General features: G+C 37.2%; 1 protein-coding gene across 16 annotated transcripts in view; it reads right to left on the bottom strand.

Moving 5' to 3' along the window:
• Vps13b (vacuolar protein sorting 13 homolog B) overlaps positions 1–24,098 on the bottom strand; it is a 576,579-nt gene that overhangs the window by 336,398 nt on the left and 216,083 nt on the right. For 14 of the 16 annotated variants that reach the window (XM_039079218.2, XM_039079221.2, XM_039079224.2 and 11 more), the window contains 2 exons: positions 20,017–20,164; positions 3,004–3,131 (listed from right to left, as the gene is read on the bottom strand). In XM_039079218.2, the coding sequence (XP_038935146.1) occupies positions 3,004–3,131; positions 20,017–20,164 (276 nt within the window). Of the gene's footprint in view, positions 1–3,003; positions 3,132–20,016; positions 20,165–24,098 lie in introns of those variants that run through there. The other 2 variants (XM_039079215.2, XM_039079219.2) reach the window with 1 other exon arrangement.

Genomic DNA, 24,098 nt, shown 5'->3' with positions numbered 1-24,098 from the left:
GGTCCCCAGCTCCGGAAAAAAAAAAAAAAGTTAGTGTTAAGTATAAAATTTCATAATCAATATACTGGATTTTCATCTGTCTGGGCTCAATGTTCACTCCTACTTGATACTGAGGATGAGTCAAGGAATTCTCTAGACACCAAGAGCTGCTATGATTTCATCTAAGGACAAAGCTGGGGTGAGTTCTCCAGGAGAGAAGTCAATTGCCCTAGCTTAACCGGCTTACAATGCTTTACTTGAGATAGTTTGATTGACAGGCTCATCAAAACAACACAAAAGTAGTTCTGTATATAATGGCAGAGTTCCACTGAAGGGATCAGAGACTCAGAAAACAAATCAAACTTTGAAATATCCTAGGACAACAACCTAAACCTCAATATACATGAGGAAACAGGTGAGCTCAGCAACAACAAAGACGACAATTTCCTTTCTTTGAGCTCCAGGACAGAGCATCTCAATTTCTGTGGCTGGATATAAAATTACCTCAAACAAATCAGTAGCCTTCCTTTATACAGATGATAAATGGGCCAAGAAAAAAATATTAGGAGAAAAAAACACCCTTCACAAGAGCCATAAAATACTTGGTGTACCTCTAACCAAACAAGTGAAAGATCTGTATAACAAGATCTTTGAGTCCCTGAAGAAAGAAACTGAAGATCTCAGAATTTTTATAATTTTATGCCATTGTTAATTATGTGCTTGCTGAATAAAATTTTAGCTTTTGAAAATATAAGATTATTGCTGATGATACTGGCCCTCAAGTTTTCAGATAAAGAAAAATGTCCAAGAGCAAATGAACCTAATATAATCTGTTAAAAGGTGCTCAAAAAATGTCTAAGTCAGTATGTACTGTTACAAAATAACCATTGTAAGGATACTTAAAAGTTCTGTTTGCTTCTAAAAAGATAAATAGTATATACTAAATATTATTAGTGCCTTTATACTTCATAAGTTTTTCTACCCAAAGTATGAAATAACATTGTCTTAACAAATATCAACTTTAGTCCCAAACTCAATTTTTCAAATATATTAACGTCTCAAAAATTTTACTAAAAAAAAATAATCTTTTGACGATTTTAAAATTATGATGTTCAGTTTTATCTGATAACAGTTTCAGAGTTTACTGTTTTACATTTTGATCAAAAATAACATCTTAGAAAACAGAAAATGCTTTTTTTTTTACAAACAGTATTTTAACTTAGATTTAAATGACTTAATTGGAATACATGTAATTTTCTCCCTAAAACTTATATATTAAGATCTGGAAATGTTTAAATACAGTAGTTCCATACCGGACCAGGAAAAGGGTACAGAAAATAAAATCCTACAGTAAGAAGCAAGATAATTTGTGAAATGAAATACTCACATGCAAATTAATATCCACTATACTTACTCAAAATGAGGAACCATAAAATACATGGTGCATTTCAAAGGGTGAGAGTAACAAACTTTATGTGATGTGAATTTCATCTAATTTCACATAAAACAAAAGAAGGAATAAAGACCACCGTGATGGTTTGTACATCCTCTGCCCAGGGAGTGGCATTATTAGGAGTGTGGGCCTGTTGCTGTAGGTTTGTCACTATAGGATGGGCATTAACACCCTCACCCTAGCAGCCTAGAAGTTAGTCTTCCACTAGCTGCCTTCAGCTAAAGACAAAGAACTCTTAGCTCCTCCTGCACTATGCCTGTCTGGACACTGCCATGATCCCACCATGCTGATAATGGACTGAACCTCTGAACCTGTAAGCCAGCTCCAATTAAATGTTGTCCTTATAAGAGTTGCCTTGGTCATGGTGTCTGTTCACAGCAGTAAAAATGCCAACTAAGACAGCTACCATTATCTGTATTGGCAGTGAAAGGAGAATAATGATGCTAGTAACACTGTATCATTATACAATGACAGTCACAATTACTATGAGACTGGTAAACTTGGAAATAACCTAACATGGCAATGGTATATTTCATAGCACAGATAAGCAATAGAAAGGTCAGAGTTAACATGTAAACTGACCATTACTCTTGGAAATTCAACACTTTCTGGACTTCCATGAACACTAATGAGACCCTAGCTGAAACAGCAACTCAAACTTCTGAAGTAGCAAATAAAAATATTCCTCGTTTCTCTGGCACTTTGTCAAAGTAACAGAATACTAAGGAGCTGGGTTTCTGGGCAGAACAAGGCAGTGAATGCCCATAATGCTTATCCTGACATACTTCCATGCCTTTTTGAGTTTTCTAAATCTCTCAAGAGGTATTCCACATAAGATGTTTCCACATCAAGTCACTGTGTGTGCATGTGTACATGTGCACTCTATAAACTCATTTTCTAAGATTCTGTTAACACTTATAACAGAATTTTACTAGAAAAAATACACTTATACTAAAAAATTTAGTAACACAGAACAAAAGAAAAAAGGACATGTACTTCACAGACAGAAAGTTTATAAGTATCAATTGAAAGTAATTTTTTATAACAAGGTATAAATGAAAATCCAAAAAGGATATTACTATTAAGTTCTATTATATATGAAATGTAAAAAAAGTATGTCTTTCCTATTAGATTTTATAGTGCCAAACCTGCTCAAAAAAAAAAAAAATGCCAACTCCAAAATAGTGTGGGTTGAACAGATTGAGTTATACGCACTAAAAAGTAAAATAAATTATAATAAAATTTAGTATCCATAAACATATACCTAATGATAAATCTTTTGGATAATATTTTAAAAGGCAGTATTTAAATATGAGTTACTTTAACTTTAAAAATTTCAAACTATATACATTTTTATAAATTATGTATCATCATAAACTGTACCAATGGCCATGAGCAGAACTGTGGGAATACTGCCTGTAATAGCAAGTGCCTACAGTAAGCACAGCACCAGGGGACATGAGACACACTACAGCAATGTTGACAGAAAGATTGTGGCATTACTCAATATGCTAAAATTTTTACAGCATTATGCTAAGTAGAGTCATAACATTTCTAATGCTTAAATTTACCTGTAGTGTAAGACTCTTCACTGCGTTCCATAATATTGCAATAAATTCTTTCATTTTGTCTTCAGGACTTCTACATTCTTCATGAATGTGCATCACGGCCTTCACCGGAACTGACAGTGGTCTGGACTCTAAGTTTAGGAAGAGCTAATTAGCAACGTGTACACATTGTACTTTTCCATAGCTGCACTATAAGTATTTCTAAAGTGTCTTCTAATTCTGCTTAAAATTATCGCAGCTGCATGAGGTTATAAGTGCTCAATACTTGATTCATTCTGTGATTTTAGTGATCTTAGCTATCAGTTTAAGTCACTGCTGACTGAGAGGTTAACTTCTGGTGAATAGAAATGTTCTCTTCATTGATCACACGGGGAGGCATTTATTTTACAACATAAGCTGTAACTTTAGTTTTGTACAATAATCATCATCAAAAAGTGATAGAAAATGGGTCTTCCCATAAATTAAACTATCAAGTGCCAATGTCTTACTTCCAAAATTATTTATAAAAAAAATAATAAATACTAAAAATAGAAGTTCGATAAATAGCAAAATATAACAAATAGCAAATAAAAATATTTTATAACAAAAATCAAAATATACGAAAGGCTTGTTATAGTAAGAAAAATTGATATTCTGCTGTTAATACAAATTTGGTTCATTGACAAGAACTACCGAATTTCAAAACTTTTATAAGATTTCACTAATTACGTTAAGCTATTTAATAATTTCTAATAATATGCAAATTATATATTTATCTTAATAAATTCATTTGTACTTATAGTGCTCATGATAATACAAATAATTAACTACATGCAAAAGAAAACAGGAAATGAAGGAAGGATGGGGAGAAGGAAGACCTGCTGACAGAGAAAAGAAGATGCTGAACAATTACGGCCTTCAGTGAAAGCTACAGTTCCACCATGGAAAATGAGGCCTGATAAAAGTACTTTCTGGTATCTTTTAAAGTGGAAATAAACAAAAATTTTGTGATAACAATTTAAATATATTTTCAAAGCAGTCTGTAACTTTTAGTGAGAACTTACATACTACATATACAAAATGTGCATGACACTGAGAAACAGTCCACGGCATGAATTATCGTAGAGGGTGAGTCGAAAGCTGGAACGTAAACAGGGCACAGTATTCCTACTGCGCACACTTGGACACACATTCCTCTATAATAATTACCTACTTTGATTTTCTTAACATGTAAGGAACTGTATACACAGTGGGACCGCTTCGCACAATAAAATGTTAACCTATACTTTGTTTCTATCAATTTAATTAAAATCTTTTTTTTACACTTTTTATTTTTATTTTATTTTTTAAATTTTTATTAGATATATTTCTTTTATTACATTTCAAATGTTAGTCCCCTTCCCAAAATCATTTTTTTCTTTTTTCTTTTTTTTTTTCGGGGCTGGGGACCAAACCCAGGGCCTTGTGCTTGCTAGGCAAGCGCTCTACCACTGAGCTAAATCCCCAACCCCAAATCATTTTTTTTTTTAAAGATTTATTTTGTGTGAGTACACTGTTGCTGTCTTTAGATACCAGAAGAGGGCGTCGGATCCCATTACAGATGGTTGTGAGCCAGCATGTGGTTGCTGGGAATTGAACTCAGGACCTCTGGAAGAGCAGTCAGTGCTCTTAACTGCTGAGCCATCTCTCCAGCCCTTTAAAATCATTTTTAAAGTGTGATTACAAAACATTTTCACAAAGGCTTACTGTAAATTTTTTTAAGGTACTGGAAAATATTACTGCTAATATAATGAGTACTATAGCTTGAAATAGATCCACTTAGAGAATGGTAGCATACCAAGTGCACTATTGACCATAAAACAGAACTACTGTCCAAGACAACTGAATGCTTCCTGTACATGCTGATATAGATGCAGTCCTCACGGGTTAAGTCCTCACATAATAAAAATTTAAAAAACGATACAGTCCTAAAAATCTGCCTGAAGCTTAGATTATGCAAGTAAGAAGAGCATAAAAACCATGTGGCTATTAAAAATATCAATGTTCACTATTTTGGTTGTACTATCTTCAATCTACCATATTTTCTAAAAGATAATGGCGCACCTTTGTGTCTTGTGCTTTGTCAAGTTCTTCCTTTTGAAATGTAAATACATTAAACATCCAATAAAAAAGATAACAAGTTCTATAATCCAGCATGTTTTATTAGCAGGATAAATATTCTGTATAAACCTCTGCTAGTCTGGAAGCACACTCATTACTGAAACCTTTACAATCCCTACTACCCCTAAAATGATCCACCATTATACCTGTTCACAGCCCAGAAGGAATGCATACATCCAGACGCATCAGGCTGCTAGATAGGGCAATTAATCACAAGGAGGTTAATTAACTTATTCCAAGTTACCTACAGAGAAGGTGGAAACAGAAACAGGAACTCTCCACACTAAGCACTCAGGGTTTATCCATTCAACCATTATGTTCACTTTCTGTTCTTCCTGTTACGCAAATGAGGCACAATGATGTTTTATTTAATTAAATGCATAAAGAATGCATCATTTCTATAGGACTACAAATAATTCTTAAAGTAATTTACTTTAAATTTATTCTTACTGGAGGTGTAAGTTACATTTGTCAGAGTGTAATGTTAAATATTTATTTTCTGTTTTAGCAGTTAATAAAGTAATTTTGAGACATTAAATTTTATTAGTTCAAAATAAAATAAACAATTGAATTTTAGGGATGAACTACTACTACTGATTATCACATTTAACTATGTGCTATGAAAAATGTACTGTACTGTAAACCAATTCAACCTAGTGAGTTAGCTGTAGCACCATTCATGCCATACAGCTGTTAGTTGTATGGTAAATATGATTAGAAAAAGTAATTTATTCATGCTCAGTAACAGTATGCAGGTTCACAAAAAGATAACAATGCTTATATTTCCCATCAAAATACTATTCATTTAAAATGTCAAAATATGAATAAGTCAGTCTTTGAAAATATTATGAACATACTGATTAATGACAAAAGCTTAAAAATTCATTAAATATATACAAAAAACTTTAACATGTCTGAAATTTATCTACAGCCTTTTCCCACCAAAGACCAAATTATTAGCTCTATCTCAACTGTCATTTCTTCTAAGAAATGGTCACTCATTTTCTCCTAGATTTGGTCTTTTGTAACTTGCCACATTTGTACATAATAGTACATAACATAGAATTCTTCATGGTGTCTGTCTGCAGTGACAGCAGAGCACAGTAATAAATTACAGCACATGGTAGTGGTTAATGTTAAAGATAAAATTTGGCTTGTGTCCCCCAACTCTTCTTATACTTCCACTACAAAGTAATCTTTCTGTATGCATTACATACAGTGAGATGAAATGAAGAAATGATGCAGGAGTGAATATGTCAGCAGCAGTGGGGAGAGGCCTCAGCTAGGAGGGTAGCTGAGTTTGTGCAGTCCGAGTTTGATTCCAAGAATTCACTTTAAGCCAGGCATGGTCATGTGTTTCCAATTCCACCATGGCAAGCAGAGATAGGGATCCCTGAGGTTCACTGGTCAGCCACCCTAGACTAACTGGGGACTTCCAGATCGGTGAGAGACCATGTCTCAAGTGGGTATCTTAAAAAAGGGTTCAGCATGGTGCTGGTGGTCCACGCCACCTTTAGTCCCAGTAGGCAGGAGGTGGAGGCAAGCAGATCTCTGAGTTCAAAGTGAGGTGCAGAAGAGCCAGGGATGCACAGAAGAACCCTGCCTCGAAAAACGAATGAGAGAGAGAGAGAGAGAGAGAGACAGAGACAGAGAGAGACAGAGAGACGGAGACAGAGAGACGGAGACAGAGAGATGGAGACAGAGAGACAGAGACAGAGAGACAGAGACAGAGGAGACAGAGAGACAGAGAGAGAGACAGAGAGACAGAGAGAGAGACAGAGAGACAGACAGAGAGAGACACAGAAACAGAGAGAGACAGAGAGACAGAGAGACAGACAGAGACAGACACACAGAAACAGAGAAAGAGAGAAAAAAGGATTCCAAGTTAAGCAGGTAGGGAAAAGATCTGCGAAGGGTTCAATATAAAGAAAGGCAGAAGTGATGTTAATTCTATTATAATCTTAAAAGATGAAGAAGTATTTGTTAAAAGTTCAAATATATACAACAAAAACAACAAACAAAGAAACAAAAATGGGCAACCCTTGAGGGACAAAACCCATGGTTGATATGTGCACGTAGAAATACACAAACTCATACATCCATCCATATACGGACATACCTAAAAAATTTTAGACTGCAAATTTACATCACAATTATTTTGCTATCAAATTTCAACCTGTTATTATACCAAAACATGCCTTTATCACGTTCAGACTGACCTGGAAATCTATTACCAATTAGTTATTTTGGAGGTTTGCAAAATAACTTCAGTTGCAAAATGGTTAACTCTTAAGTATCCCTTCAGTAGAGAAAAACGGGTAGAGAAAATAGTAACAGTCAATATCAAGTGGTTTATACTTTATATTAGAGAATCTCTTAACACTAAGGTTATGCTATTATCTCAAAGAATCAAAAAGCATTTGGTCAGCTGAAATAACTCAGGTCTCATAGCAAATATTTCTCAACATTAAGCCTTTCCTAGTCAAAGTCATGTCACCTATCAACTACAGTCCATAAAGAAGGAAGTGTCATCACGAGGATCCAACAGATGTGAGACATAGGCAAAACGTGAGGATGATTTCCAGTATGAAGAAAATACAATCCTCTAGCAATTTTTCTTGAAAGATGCACTTCTAACTATCCACTATATGTTTATGGGCCTCAACACAGATGTGATAAGAAGATAATATTCATTTCGCTGACGGGCATATGTATTTCCTTTATTTATTTTCTATCGCACTTTGTAACTAATATGTATCTTTACTGAAATCTCCCTATCAGTATATTTTGATTATTTTTAAGTAATGCACCTTTGTGTGAAGCACCTATTTATAGCTTATGCTTTCTTATTAGTGTATAACTGAGTATTGAGTTCAGGGCCTTTTGTACATGCTTGGCAAGTACTCTAGTACTGACACACACCTCCCACCCTTATTTTTACTTGGTATGTAAGTAATCAAAAAGAAATGTGCCCATTTCCATTTCTCTCCTATGCTAATGAGAAATAAGTTGTTGAATGTCTTACAACAAAGACAACATCATGACTCAACATAGTTCAATCATCTAAAAGAAAATTTGACAGATAAAGATTAGAAGCCTCTAGCAGTGGTTCTCAAACTTCCTAATGCTGCAAAACAAACCTTTAATATAGTTTCTCATGCTGTGATGATCCCAACCATAAAATAATTCTCATTGTTACTTCATAGCTATAACTTTGCCACTGTTAGAAATTACAATGTAAATATTTATGTTTTTCCCATGGCTTTTGACAACCTCTGTGAAAGGGTCATTTGATCCCCAAAGTGGTCATGACCCACATATTACAACCATTGATCTAAATAAGTTTTATAAATTCAGTCTGCTAAAACTGAATCTTAGAGAAGAAATATGTTAAGTCATATGTAATGTTTTATTGCTGCAAAGAGATTATTACCAAGACAATTCTTATAAAGGCAAATACTTAATCGGTGCTGGCTTAAAGTTTCAGAGGATTCATCCATTATCATCATGGTAGGAAGCATGTGGAACATCCAGACAGACAAGATGCTAGAGAAGAAGCTGAGAGTTCTACATCTGTATTCACAGTCAGGAGGTATAGCTTGAGCATAGGAATCTCAAAGCCCACTGACACATTTCCTTCAATAAGGCCACACTTCCATATGGCCAAGCATTCAAAAACATGGATCTATGGGGGCCAAAACTATTCCATCCACCAAAGGCAAACAGAGAAGATCAACTAAACATACCAAAAGGGAAGTCAAGGCTTAAAAAAAAAAGATTTATTTATTTAATGAATATGAGTACACTATAGTTGTCTTCAGACACACCAGGAGAGGGCATTGGATCTCATTATAGATGGTTGTGAACCATCATATGGTTGCTGGAATTGAACTTAGGACCTCTGGAAATGCAGTCAGTCAGTGCTCTTAACCATTGAGCCATCTCTCCAGCCCAAGGATTTATTTTATATATTTGAGTACACCTGTTACTCTCTTCAGACAAACCAGAAGAGGGCATCAGATTCCATTGCTGGGAACTGAACTCAGGACCTCTGCAAAAGCAGTCAGTGCAATCAGCTTGCCAGCTTCAAGCCTTCTTAGAAGATAGAGAGAAAAGGGGAAGCTTAAGAGAAATTATAAGTCCTGGGACAAAAGAAATAGTTGAAATACTATAAAACCTCATGACAAAGGAACACCAAGCTGTCCATTCTAAACATGGGGACAAGCAACATTCTAAACATGGGGATTATACAGTATCTCACACCATTATTTTATTGAAGAAGATAGTTGAGGGTGTCTATAGCTAAATAGTGCACATACATTGTTTATTTGTACATGTATGTGTACAGGAGTGCATGCCATCATGGTTCACATGTAGGGAACAGAGGACAGCTCCTCTTAGACCATATGGCTCCCAAGGATAGATCCGCTCATCCAGCATAGCAGCAAGAACCTTTATGCAAACGCAGTCATCTTGCCAGCTTATAAACTGGTATGCCTTTTAAACTATTATTATATAGATAAGAAATATATGCAGAAAATATAACCCAAATAAAATTGGGATGTTAGGAGAATGAAAAGAAAGAGGATGAAAAAAATGAAAATATCCCACAAATATTACACCACGTTTATTCACAAACTACTTGTGGAACACCTATTTTCACGGGGGAGTCAGTTCAGAACTGTAATTCTGTGCTGAGTAAAAGACAGGCCTGGTGGTCCACATGGAGCTTATGGGTAGTGGGCAAAGCTCTACTGCAGTAGCATTTCAGATACCCCAAAGAGTAACAAATTTCAGACAAAAGTTTCCTCTGAACATAGAATAGAGGGAATTGAGTTAGCTCATTCCCTCCTTCCTTCCCTTCCTCCATCCTTCCTCTGTTCCTTCCTACTTTTTCCAATGTATGATTCTAAAATCACTCCTAATTCGTAGGCTTCAGCTGTCTTATCCATGTTTTTCAGAGAATAATAAAAGCACAAGGCAGGACAGGGATGGGAGACTGTGCTAAACAAGAAGAAGGGAATACAAGTAAAGCACAGACGCCCTGTCTCTACAAACAGCCATCAACCTATGCAGAAACGCTAGGCATCCGCTGAACCAAGAAAACTAATTTCCTCTGGACTCACTTCCAAAATAAAAGTAATAACAAATAGCTCCAATTTTCATGCCTTCCTTCACAGATAACACAGGGCAGCATGCTGTGGATAAGGAATTGCAGCTTCAGCGTGTACAGACAATCCAAGAGTCGATAAGGAAGTATGAGTATTCAGGCTAGAAGAAGCAGTTGTTTGCTTGTAACTTCAACTATTGGTAGATGGGCAAGCATTGTGCTTCTAAAACCTTATCAAAGTCAGAACCGTGAGGTTCACTGATAGTGCAGTTGAATATGCTTTTAATCCTACAACTCAGCAAGTAGAAGCAGGCAAATGTCTCCGAGTTCAAGGCCAGCCTAGAATACACAGCAAATTCCAGCCCAGCTGAAATTTCCAGAGAAACCTGACTTGAAAATAAAACAAAACAAACTATTAAAAATTAATAAAAATATTCAAAATGTTTTCATATAAAATCTAGATCTGATTTTTATTTAAAACTATGAAATTAGTATCAATATTTTACACCTGGTTGCTACTTTTTAATATTGATTGAATGAAAAAGAACTGAGATTTGTAAAGCATACCTCTGGGTATGTCAGAAAAGAAGGGTCCAGAGACAGAGATTAGGTCTCTGCTTTAAAATCTATGTTGTGGACTCAAATGGAGCCACATAAGTAATTGTACAGGGTTAGAAAATTGAAAAAGTACAAGCCTTTTGAGTGGAAGTTAACTAAAAGCTAGTTAATAACCAAGATTGCCTAATTGGACACATTCTGGCCTGCATGACATGGTATATTTCACTGCTGCCTTGGTTCTAAACACACAACTTGTACATTTGTGCACTCTGTCACAGCATATCACTGATATACTACCACTCAGACAGTAAGTCAGCTGTCAGCCACAGGGACACAGGGACACACACATACAAATCAAGTCACTAGTAAGGACCATGAGAAACTTCTTTTGAAAAAATTCTCCGGTATACATAAGATGATTGCACTAATATTAAAGCAAATTTGCCAACTATGGCTAAAATGTACTCACCTTTTTAGCATAGAAACACCTATTAACAATGTAATGTTTGATGCAGAACAAGCACCAATGTTTTCATTGTTGCTGCTTAATTTCTAATTATCAATATTGAGCATACCAGTTCACAAAAACGCAGAGTGAAAATGTGACAAATATGTGTATAGTTTCTAATCTGTTAGAAACTGTCCAATCTGTCCTAGTCCTAAACCAAAATCCACTAAAACATTTTTTTATGAAACTCGGCCAGCAACTCAAACAGCATTCGTTTAAAATCAAACTTACTAACATACTACAACCCACAGGTACAATTTGATACTTACTTGCCAATGAACATACTTAAAAGCCTTTGTTTTCTATAATTAAACCATCACACCCCCACAACAGCAGGAAGCATAGTCCGGTAAGCGAAGCACACCTCACACTCAGTTGTCTTGGATGTGAGTCAACTCAGCAGCTTTCCTTGATACGGTGTTGCATGACATCAATACAGCACAAAGTGCATGTTCTACATTAGACTGAGGGTGCAGGATACAGTGCGATACAAACAAGCACTGCAGAGACTTATCAGATTCACTGCATGTTTGAATGTGAATTAACTTTGGCCAGAGCATGTTCAGAAACATTCTACTGCTGTCAATTTTTCCATAACCTCCTACTTTCAGTTACGAAAGTGAGAGTCAGGGGCTAGAGAGATGGCTCAGTGGTTAAGAGCACTGACTGCTCTTCCAGAGGTCCTGAGTTCAATGCCCAGCACCCACAAGATGGCTCACAGCCATCTGTAAGGAGATCCGATGCCCTCTACTGGTGTCTGAAGACAGTAACAGTGACAGTGTGCTCACATACATAAATAAATCGTAAACAAAAAACAAAAACAAAAAAGGAAGAAAGTGAGACTCAAAAGAAGGGGTGCCTGACCACGGGGTATAGGAGGGCACTATGGGTACCAGTCAGGACTGCCCAGAGATGCTGACACAGATGAGAAGGCTGAGATGAGTGTTGCAGCATGGCACAGAAGTCAGTATTAGAATTAGAGAGAACCAAAGTGACCAAGAGCTACTGAGACAGGAATCCTGATTCAGCCTTGAAACAACATGTCAAGCAGCAGAAAAGGAAGACATAAAACAGAGCCAACACATCCAAGGTTTGTCCTAGGTCACAAAACCTTTTAGACTTGAGCAGTATTCAAGATACTGAAGCAAAAAGCTGTTGGAAAATAGTTATATAACAGCTTTTATAAAAAGAAAACCACTGTTACCACAACAGGTTGAGATAGCAAGTAAATACAAAATAGAAGGAAGGGTATAATACGAAGCATTATGTACACTTGGGGACTGACATAGTGTACTTCATTATTAGAGAGCCTATTCCACAGCATGCACACCCAGGACTGTGGACAACTTTATGGGGTCAGTCCCTTCTCACCATGGTGGCTCCCAGGAATCAAACTCAGACTGCCAAATTGAACAACAGTGTTTTATCCTTTGAGCCATGGAGTGGACTTAAAAGAAATTTACACATGATTAGGACCCACAGGGAAAAAGAAGAAAAAAGATTACTGCCCCAAGGTCTTCAAGGTAGGTAATGTTTGATAAAATAAGCTGTGCTATGTTTAAAGTCTACACTTCCTTTTTAATATCCAAAACACAAAAAACGTGATCTTCACCTGCTCTCTGTGTGTGTGTGTGTGAGTGTGTGTGTGTGTGTGTGTGTGTGTGTGTGTGAGAGAGAGAGAGAGAGAGAGAGAGAGAGAGAGAGAGAGAGAGAGAGAGTGTGCATGCATGTGTACAATTTTAAAGCGTTTCTATGTATCTTTGTTGGGCAGTGTGCTGGCTAGTCTTATGTCAACTTGACACACAAAACAGGGTAGTCAGAAATGATAACTTCAACTGAGATCGTTCCATATGATCCAGCAGAAGGCATGTTCTTAACTAGTGATTGATGGGGAGGGCCCAGTTTCTGTTCTCTATAAGAAAGAAGGTTCAGCAAACGAGGGAAAGCGAGCAGTTAGCAGCACAGCTCCATGGCCTCTGCACCTGCTCTGCATGGCCTGTGTCCAGCTTCCTGCTAACAACAGCAATATGGAAGTGTAAACCAAATAAACTCTTTCTTTCCCAACTCGCATGGTCATGGTATTTCATCCTAGCAAAAGAAACTCTTAAAATAGGCATATACCATATTATTAGTAATAGTTACAACTATTTTACAATCGAAGAAAATCAGGGTATATGATATTAGTTTGAGATGAATTGGGTTTAGTGTCAAAACATACAACATTTACCCTTTTCATACTGGTTATGCCCCATATCTTATGTTCTATCTGTATTTTACACTGATTATTTTTGGTAACATCACTTGGGAATACACATTTAAATAACTGAAGGAGAAAGAGACCTTTACGATTGCTTTTTAATGTCTAATGGCTAGATAGTATTTTCAGCTTGAAGAAACATGTGACAAAACTGCTTATAGTGCTTGAGACTTTTCATCAGAGAACAAACGACATCCGATGCTATCATTCTGCAAAGGCTCTTGGGAAATAATAGCATTTGGATTCTGCTAGTCAGCGTGACATGGCATGCAAAACTGCATCCCATGCTGAGCCAACCAGGAAAATATATGTCATCACTATGTGACATTCGGAATTTCATCTGGAAACTATAATCTCATTCTGACTGCTAAAGGGGAGTGGAAAAGACTGCATGAAAAAATCTGAATATTTGCTGAGTTCTTGCCAATTCATATAAAAACTAGAGTAACATATTTATTCCCAAAGAATTCCATATTTGAGACACTTGCAATGTACTTATATTAGCACTACAGTGTGTTCTCAAAGAACTTTATAGCTAACTGACATTATAGTTCAAATCATTTTTATAATGGCTCAAGTTAATGGATTTCTGGGAGAAAATTTACAATGTAACAGATAAAGCTGAGAAATAAATTATACAAACCAGAGCTGAGCAACTCAAAATTATACACAACAAACATATGTCCTAATTCCTTAGTTGAATAAAATGTAAGCTAAAAATCAAAATGGTACAGCAGTTTCCAAGCCTGTGTTCCAGCACTAGAAAGTCTATGGTTAAGACTGGAAGATCACGAGTTCCAGGCCAAGATGAACTACATAGCAAGAGCCCCTTCTCAGGAAAACAAAACAAAACCAAAAACAAAGTAACTAACCAACCAAACAAAAAAAAAACAATCCAAAAACCATGGGCTGGAGATATGGCTCTGCTACAGGGCACTTGGGCTGGAGATGGCTATGCTGCAGGGCATTTACTTGTCCCAGTGTAACACGCCTATCTTAGATCATATAGTCAATCCCCATAGCCGTGTGCATAATACCCACATTATTCAATTCTCAGAAAGGAATGTGTGATTCCAGCATACGCTATATGCTCATTTTTAATTGTGTTATGCCTAATCATTAAATGAAACTTTAACAGAAACAAACTATAATAGCTCAAAAAGTTACACTTCTGGGCCGTGTTTATGCTGTTCTTTCATTTTATGGTATTATATGTCATGCTACTTAGAAACATGGCTGTGACAACACTGGACTGTCATTAACAGCTAATCTCCTGATATATAGCAATTGTGCAAGAAAGGCCACATGATACAGGACAGGTGAGACAAATTCCTTCTCAGGTATACTTTCAATAGACACTAAACAAGATCTGTTACTCATTTTGCTTTTAATCAAGTTATTAAAATTAGTTATTAGAAAATATCAACCGAAACATTAACAGAAATTGGCAGTCTCCACACTTAAAACTGTCCTTTAAAAAAAAAAAACCAAAAAACAAAAAACAAAAACACCTGCCTGTGACTAGAATGACTTCCTATGTAATGAAACTGTAGACTTTGGAATGACATGCTAAACTAATGGGAAAAAAAAAAAAAACCCAGAAGAGAAGATTGTATATCCTGTTTTCATAGAAGGCAAGAATTCCATGTATGTAAACAGCAAAGAGCTTATACCTTAATAAAATTATTCTCACATCCTCTACAATAGTTTAAGAGAACCAACACTTACACTATATAGGTGTGGACTGAATGACAACTAAACTGGTAATGTATATTCTTTTTACCCCATCTCAATGGAAGATGTTATTTTTCTAAATATTAAGACCTATGACTCTGCTTAATATATCCTACACCCCATTTCAACCTGTGATCTCTCAATATGCTTTAACTCTCATTCTTAGTAAATTTCAACTCCCTCCCTTCCTCCCTCCTCTCTACTTTACACGCTGAGAGGCACACATAAGATATAAACAGCCATGTTTTTAGAGTGCTTATGTATGGCTCATCCATTCCTGCTTCCTCAGTTCCCATCATTACCCATCTGGCCTACAGCAACAGTGTTTCCGGAGGCGCCCTGCTTGTGAAGCCCTGTGCCAGTCACTGCCTTCGTCTTCACAGTGGCCATCGCCTGCTATGACCTTGTAGCTGTGCTGCCTCTGTCTTATAACCATGCTTCTAGGCCTTTTCTGCTGTGCCCCTCCTTAATACTTAAGTTCAAAAATCTTCCAGAATTAACTACAGGCTTTCCCTCCCTTATATGCTCCTGACATACCCTATTTATTCTGCAGCTTCCACTATGATCTTATGATCACATGCTGCTTTGTCTTCAGAAACCACCACTACAAGGAATCTTTTTTTATTATTATTCCAAAATTGAGCTTATCATAATCCATTTTAAGTTATGACACAAACAATTAAAGGACACTTAATACTCACTCTGTATCTTTTTTTAGTTAGAACTCACAAACTTAATTTACTCATGTAGCCTTAACTTATTTCACACTATTTGGAATCCTTATGCAGCTAGAAATAGTCATGTGACTTGCTTCTAAATACAAGTGGAAGATGAGTCAGGTTTTAGAGAGATAAGAGTAGGTATTCTTACCCTCCCCTCTCCTAAGTTCTGTTCACTGACACACACTCAGCTAACTGAGAAGGCAATCCTCACGGACTGTCTGTGGGCTTGCCTCACCCACCGGCACTACTGGTACATGCTACTCCTTCAACATTTAGGCCTCATGAACCATGAGGCAGAGTTAGCAATGGAGGCTCCACACAGAGCAATAACAAACTACCTGATCTTGGAGGACCAGAACAGCCTTGAGTGTACACTCAAGTTTTCACAAAAGGAACAAGGTTTAATAATGTTTTAAACACTGATATTTAAAGTTTGTTGAAGTGGCCGAATTTACTCAATCCTAAATAATATATGTATTTCATTGAACTTGTTAGATGTGCAACACTATTTTAAAGCAAGGACCGAAAAAAATGTAAGTAAAAATTATAGCCTAATAACCAAAGTTTATTCCCCCCAAAAAAGATTATGTAACAGAAAGAAAAGGAAGAGCAGAGTATAATCTTTCATTATCAAGTTTAAGTTTGTTTCTTACTTAGTTCTCCTTCAAAACAAGACATAAAGAAGATTCTTACACCTGAGGATTGTGGTGATGGTGGTGGTGCTGGTGCCTGTGGTGACAGTCGTTGTGGTGACAGTGGTGGTCATGGTGGTTGTGGTGACAGTGGTGGTAGGTAGCAATGATGGTTCCTTTAATTTGGCAAAAGCTGTACAATATACTTAGATGTGTAACAGGAAGAAAACTATAACCACCTTATAGTTCCAACCCTAAATGCCACCTAGGAATATAACTGCATGAGGAAAGGCAAGAAGAGTGACTTCTCAAATATGTCATACACACCTTTCCAGCTTGAATTACACACAGTCTTATGAGCGCCTTACCATAAATCACCATTCCTGGATATACGTGATCTCAAATCAGTTGTCACCTGTACTGGCTGGTTTTATGTGTCAACCTGACACAAGCTGGAGTTACCACAGAAAAGGGAGCCTCAATTGAGGAAATGCCTCCATGAGAGCTAGCTGTAAGGCATTTTCTCAACTAGTGATCAAGGGGGGAGGACCAAGCCCATTGTGGGTGGTGCCGTCCCTGGGCTGGTGGTCTTGGGGTTCTATAAGAGAACAAGCTGAGCAAGCCAGGGGAAGCAAGTTAGTAAGTAACATCCCTCCATGGCCTCTGCATCAGCTCCTGCTTCCTGCCCTGTGTGAGTTCCTGTCCTGACTTCCTTTGGTGATGAACAGCAATGTGGAAGTGTAAGCTGAATAAACCCTTCCCTCCCCAATGCTTCTTGGACGTGATGTTTGTGCAGGAATAGAAACCCTGACTAAGGCACCATCTGAACAATTACGTCCCTTCAGCCTGCTTCAGGAAACTGACATAGAGATATACTTCCGTGAGATACACTCTCACTACCAAAAGGAACCACTGCCCACAATTCAATACAGCTCCATACTTTTCAGTGCTTCATTTCAAAACATTTATACTGCCTGCCTACAAGGTAAGAGAGCCCTCCGCGGATCTGATCCACTGATGCTACTTCCTCTGGACTTCTCATTTGGAATATTTTAATTTTCAACTCTACAGTTGGGCCATGGCCCTTATTATATATCTTTTTTCATCAATGTGTTTATCAATCTGTAAACATATTAACATAATTATAAAACTTGCTTCAAAATACAAGTATTTGATATGGCCGCTAGATATTTTGTTATTTCTCAGTGTGCTTTTACTAATTGATTTCTCTCCTTGCAATAGTCTCTGTTTTTATCTTTGACATCTACTTATATCTATCTATATGAATATATGTATATACACATTGAACATAAAATTGTACAGTATTATGTTTTCAAAGTTTTTGTGTTCCTTGCAGATATTTCACACTTTCAAAACGCTTACAAAACACATCACACCATTATGGATTCCTAGACTAGGAGAATGTACATTTTCCTAAAGTGTAAGAGAACCTGTACTAAGGGCTCTTAATATCCTCCCAGCCATTTAGGATGCCCTGCACACTGGTGCTAACGTTGCTATATAAGAACAGAAGAATATGCTGGCAGCTTCTTGTTGAAATGAAAAGCAAAGCAAACAGGCACTTAGGCAAGAAAGTGGTTTGAAGTTGAGCCTTATCTTGGCAACATAGAAAAACCTCATAGGAAGTCATCCATAAAATGAATATTAACATGTATTCAAATCAATTAAACAATATAACAATTAATATACAAAGCAATTTAAAAAATACCATAGAGCGATATACATACATAGACACACACACAGACACACACACATACATACACACACACACACACACTCTGAATAGTATGGATTCATAGACCTAGAACGGGTTAAAATTATAACAAAAAATAATCTACAAAGAAAAAAAAACAAAACAAAAAAATCCTGCAGATATATGCAAATGGCTGTAAATTATACATAATTTCCCAAATTAATTAATGTATTATACAATATAAATAACACTGATGGCCACAATATTATGTGTATGTATAAATTCAAAGTAACTATAAATATCTGATTTGACCTAAGGCCCATTCCACAACATGGAGTTCATACCCAACACTGCTTGGGTGACCAAGATCCAAAGCCCAGGGACCTAAGACAAAAACAATTACTACTGTTCTAATAATAATAATAGTAGTAATAATACTAACAACAACATAGCAGAGAAAATAAGACTCCTAATGACATTTGCTACACTCTGAGATACAGATCGGTGCCTTGCTCAGCCATCATCAGAGAAGCTTCCTCCTACAGCAGACAAGAAAAAAATAGAGAGACCCACAACCAGCCATTATGCAAACAATGCGAAACACCTTGGAATACACAGCCCTACCTGGAATATCTCTATCAAATTCCTCCCCTCAGAGCTCAGGGGAGGAATCCTGTGGAGGAGGAAGTGCAAAGAGCAAGAGCATAGGAGTCAGAGGTGTTGGAGGACACCAAGAAAACAGAGTTCTCTGAAAGAGCATGATCAAAGCTCACGTGAACTCACAGCCACTGAGGAGGCATGCAGAGGGCCTGCACAGGTCTGCACCAGGCACGCTGCATACATATCATTAAGGCTTCTGGTTTAGTATTTTTAAGGGATTCCTACATGTGCAAACACATTGACTTCTGTTTCTTGTGCCTTCTCTTAGGTTCTTTTCCTTCTCTCTGTTTTGTCAATCTGCCAAGTGTTAGCCTTAATCTTTTCTATTTTATTTTGACATATTGGCTCTTAGAAAACGGTTTCCATTCTAATGGAAGACAGAAAGGAAGTGGATCCAAGTGGGAAGTGTAGATGGAGGAAACAGTATATTATGTGAGAAAAATGTATTTTCAATAAAAGAAAAAAGAGCAAACACTCTAAATTAATTAAAATTTTTAAACCTAATTTTAAGTTTAAAAAAACGGGTATTCTCAATAAAAGAATACATATTATTGATAAGTTCCCAAGAGAGGCAAAAGTAGTGGGCATCTGAGAGGGAAGATGCATAATTAAAAAAGAGCACAATATGCCCATGGTGTTTACCGAATATAGATATATGAGTATACTCACACAACATATGAGGGCTCTAAAGATAGGAAGAACTAAACACAAAAGACTTCCCCTAAGGCAAAATCAACATCACAGCATACACCAATGATTTAAATGGGAAAATAATCAATATATTATTCATTTTTATATTGTATACATAATGACTAATCATTATAGAATGTATCGATATAATGGCAAATTATGTTTTCACTATTCTCCTCCCTCAATAATTAGTACTATATTTAATTCATACTATATTCTAATAAAAACATGGATAATAATAATGAGGTAAACTAATCCTCAGAAAACTGATATGTCTGTTCTTGACATATACCTGTCACTGTTTTTGTTTTTATGGGGCTGCTGGCATATTCTGAGGCCTGATATGACTGCTGCTTTCCCAATGGGGCACTTCCAACAGACAGTTCATCTTCTCTTCTTCTGTTGACTGACGTGACAAGAGGTACAGCTACCACAGGCTGCTGAAAGAAACAAAATGGAAAGGAAATCTGGAGACAGTATTATGGAAGTTGGGGTTTAGGCTGTGTTGTAAATTACTCCACCTCGTTTCTTTGCCTGCTTTTTCTTATATGTAAGTAATCCCCATTTATACTCAGGGACTATTATACAATAGTACTAGAGGATTTCCTCCACAGCATAGAGAACCAGCCTGGCCTATGTGAGTTCCTGCTCTGTGAGGTTAGCCGAATGGGGATTAGGCACACTTAGGGCAGAATGCCACTCTATTAAACATGTAGGGCTCTTTTCCCATGTCCCTATACCCTACACTATAAAGTGGAACAGCTCTACCCAGCATTTGCATTTAGGCATTAGGCACTGATTATACTGATATCAAGAGTATGGCAGGGTATGAATAGGTTTGGTAGAAACAAGGTCACTGCACATAGGAACTCAAGGATCAACACACTTTGGTTTCTGGAACCAACAATTGCTCAAGGGTACTGAGAAACAATGGAACTACTTTTTTTCCTATAAATATAATTCATACAGTAAAGATTAATTTATATACTAATAGGTTAACAAAAGTAAAGAACAGAATGATTATTCTGCAATAACAATTAAAGCTTATAAATTATTTATTTCTAGAATTTCCCCTATAGTATTTTCAGATGAAAGCAGAGAATTTTTTATTCAAACCTAAAAAGCTATAGGTTAACAAAGATTATAAGGGAAAAATCAAATTTAAAATTCCCAAGTTACTGAGGGTGGGGACATAACTATTAATCAATAATTCACTTGGACAGCCCAATTTTGGAAGATATTTTGAGACTTCTGTTTATCTGATGAAGTAACAGTCAGAGCGTATTTAGAAAGCTGGAGAAAGTTGGACAGCATTAGGATCTCTACGGGGCACAGCAGTGCAGAGGTGGACGATGAAGCTGTGCTGTCACTTTATTTGGTGAAGTGCAGGCTGACGTTACTGCCAGTGACGTCCAACACAAGCCCGCCATACTATGGGAAAAAAATCGCTGTAGGATCAAAGATCAATTCTGAACTTCATGGAAAAGAATCATCAAATACTGGGCTTTAGCCACGACTGAGAAGGAAAGTAGAGCTGGGGAAAGCAAGGGTGAGAGCTACGGTGAGCCTGGTGTTTCCTACAAACAGGCAGATGCTGCGGGCTGCAGTGTCACCCAGTGTGAGTCTCACACTGATGAAAAACTTCCACAAATCAGGCAAACAGAAAAAGTAAGGTAAATGGGAAGCTACCCCAAGAAAAACCCTGAAAGTGTGAAAATGCATTTATTTGTGTATCTAATTATAACAATATGCTTAATATTATGTTAATTACATTTCACACATATTTAATACTTTAAATACTTAAGCATGGAGGTACACGCCTGTAAGTCCAACACTAGGGACACTAAGGCGTGAGAATTGCGCTCTAGGCCACCTTTGTACCAAGAATCGGTAACCTAACAAATCCACCAATCCCTGCCCATCATTTATATACCTGAGAAAATAATCAGGCAGCCAAATAATCATAACCATATTAAAGATTAAAGCGGGTGTTTCTAAAAATAAGAAAGCAAAAGTAAATTCCAGATGACATGATGAAATGGCAAAGGTAAACAAAAGTCACAGTAACAAGAACACCCAACAACAAAGAACACCATCCCTTTGCAAATTAAACCTGCATGCTTTGATACAGGTAACAATACTTCTGGAGGCTCTCTGACACCCGCACTAACGCTCCACTGCAGCACGAGTTCTCAAATCCCATCTGTTCATAACAGTTCTCTTTCAGATGAGTCTCAACGACCAAAGTACTGAGGGTTCTAGACAAAATCTTTTTAGGAACTGGGTTCTAAATTTGCCAAAGTCTAGAATACAATTAACTTCAGCCCAGAAAACCCACTGCCATGATTCTTTCTTCTCTGTCTCTGATCAGATATTTAGGTAAACATGAGCTTCCCTGCTCTGCCTGGCTCGTGTGTGGCTGGCTCCATTTACCTGCTCCTCCTTCACACTCACACTCTGCTCAGAAGAAGCATCGCTTTTGTCCTCATGTCATACTGGACACATAGAAATCACTGAAACTGACCTCTAAGGACTCTCTGATAGCCTCACATACATGACGTATTCTAGAGAGGGGGATACTTTAAGTGACAAGAGCTTTATAAGCTTGGTGTCTTGCAGGCAGTCCACTATTCTGTACTATGTGATAAAATGAAGAATAAAACAAGACCAAGGGACATGGAAATTAAACTAAGATAAACGAATTGAAAAACCTCTAAATGCAGTGGTGAATGTGGTAGAACTTGTGTACAGCATCATAAGACTGTGGGTTTCATCCCTAGCACCAAACCAAGAAAAAAAATGCTCCCTGGATTACACAGATTAATATTTTAATCTTTCATAATTAAAGGATTCATTTTTCTCCTACTAAGTAGCATTTGTACATCACAGGAAAATTAAAAAAAAAACCTCAAATAGAATATTGCAAAATTATATCTTTTAATGAATAAAAACAACAAATCATAAATATGACCGCCAAAAGAACTAAATTATGCAATTTACAAGAACTGTTACCATAAGTAAAATACACAGAAACCTTCACTTAAAATGAGAGATAGTTCTCTGGACCCAAATCCCGTGAGAAAGAGAGCAGACCACCCAGGAGTGCACAAAACCTGAGGCCGAAGAGTAGACTGCCACCTCTGCCGAAGGGTGACACCACAGACCACGTCCCTGGTCCAAGGGGAAACTGCACAGTGCCTCTGGATAGAGGGACATAGGAACAGACAGCCACCAATACCTGAAATTCTGGCCTTCACCCAGGACAGAACTGATCCAGCAAAAGAGCTCCATACACCTAAATCCCGTGGAGGAGAGAGCTGGAACCTCAGAAATGAGGATACTCCTGAGAAGTCAGAGGAGAACACCCTCTGCCCAGAGTATAGACCCAAGAGGGAATCGCATAGTGAGAACTGTGTCCACTGGGTACAAGTACCTACACAAGCAATCAGGGGCAGGACCCTTTGATTCCAGCCCATTCCTAGACTGGAAGACAGTCCCAAGGAGTGCTGCCACAGCTGAGAACAGAGCACCTGTTCTCAGGAAAGGCTGAAAGAAAACAGGAAAACAGTTCTACAGGAGTGCTGACATGGAGGACTACAGCAGGGCCAAGTCACTCTCAGAAACAGCAAGACAAGCAAACACCAGAGACAACCCAATGGCTAGAGGCAAGTGCAGGAATCTAAGCAACAGAAACCAAGACTACTTGGTGTCATCAGAGCCCAGTTCTCCCACCAAAGAAAATACTGGATATCCAAACATGCCAGAAAAGCAAGATTTAGATTTAAAATCATATTTTTTGATAATGATGGAAGACTTTAAGAAGGACATAAAGAACTCCAATAGAGAAATGCGGGAAAACACAAGTAAACAAGTAGAAGCCCTTAGAGAGGAAACACAAAAATCCCTGAAAGAATTACAGGAAAACACAACCAAAGAGGTGAACGAATTGATAACTAGAAATAGAAACAATAAAGAAAGCAAAAACAGAAACAACCCTGGATATAGAAAACCAAAGGAAGAGACAAGGAGCCATAACACAAGCATCACCAACAGGATACAAGAGAGAGAAGAGAGAATCTCAGGGGCAGAAGATACCATAGAAAACATCAAAACAACTGTCAAAGATAATGTAAAATGCAAAAAGCTCCTAGCCCAAAACATACAGGAAATCCAGGACACAATGAGAAGAGCAAACCTAAGGATAATAGATATAGAAGAGAGTGAAGACTCCCAACTTAAGGGGCCAGTAAATATATTCAACAAAATTATAGAAGAAAACTTCCCTAACCTAAAGAAAAAGATGCCCATAAACATACAAGAAGCCTACAGAACTCCAAATAAATTGGACCAGAAGTGAAATTGCTCCTGTTACAT

Source organism: Rattus norvegicus, chromosome 7, assembly GCF_036323735.1.
Source record: "Rattus norvegicus strain BN/NHsdMcwi chromosome 7, GRCr8, whole genome shotgun sequence".
NCBI classification, from domain to species: Eukaryota; Metazoa; Chordata; class Mammalia; order Rodentia; family Muridae; genus Rattus; species Rattus norvegicus.
This window is presented reverse-complemented; position numbering and strand designations above follow the sequence as displayed.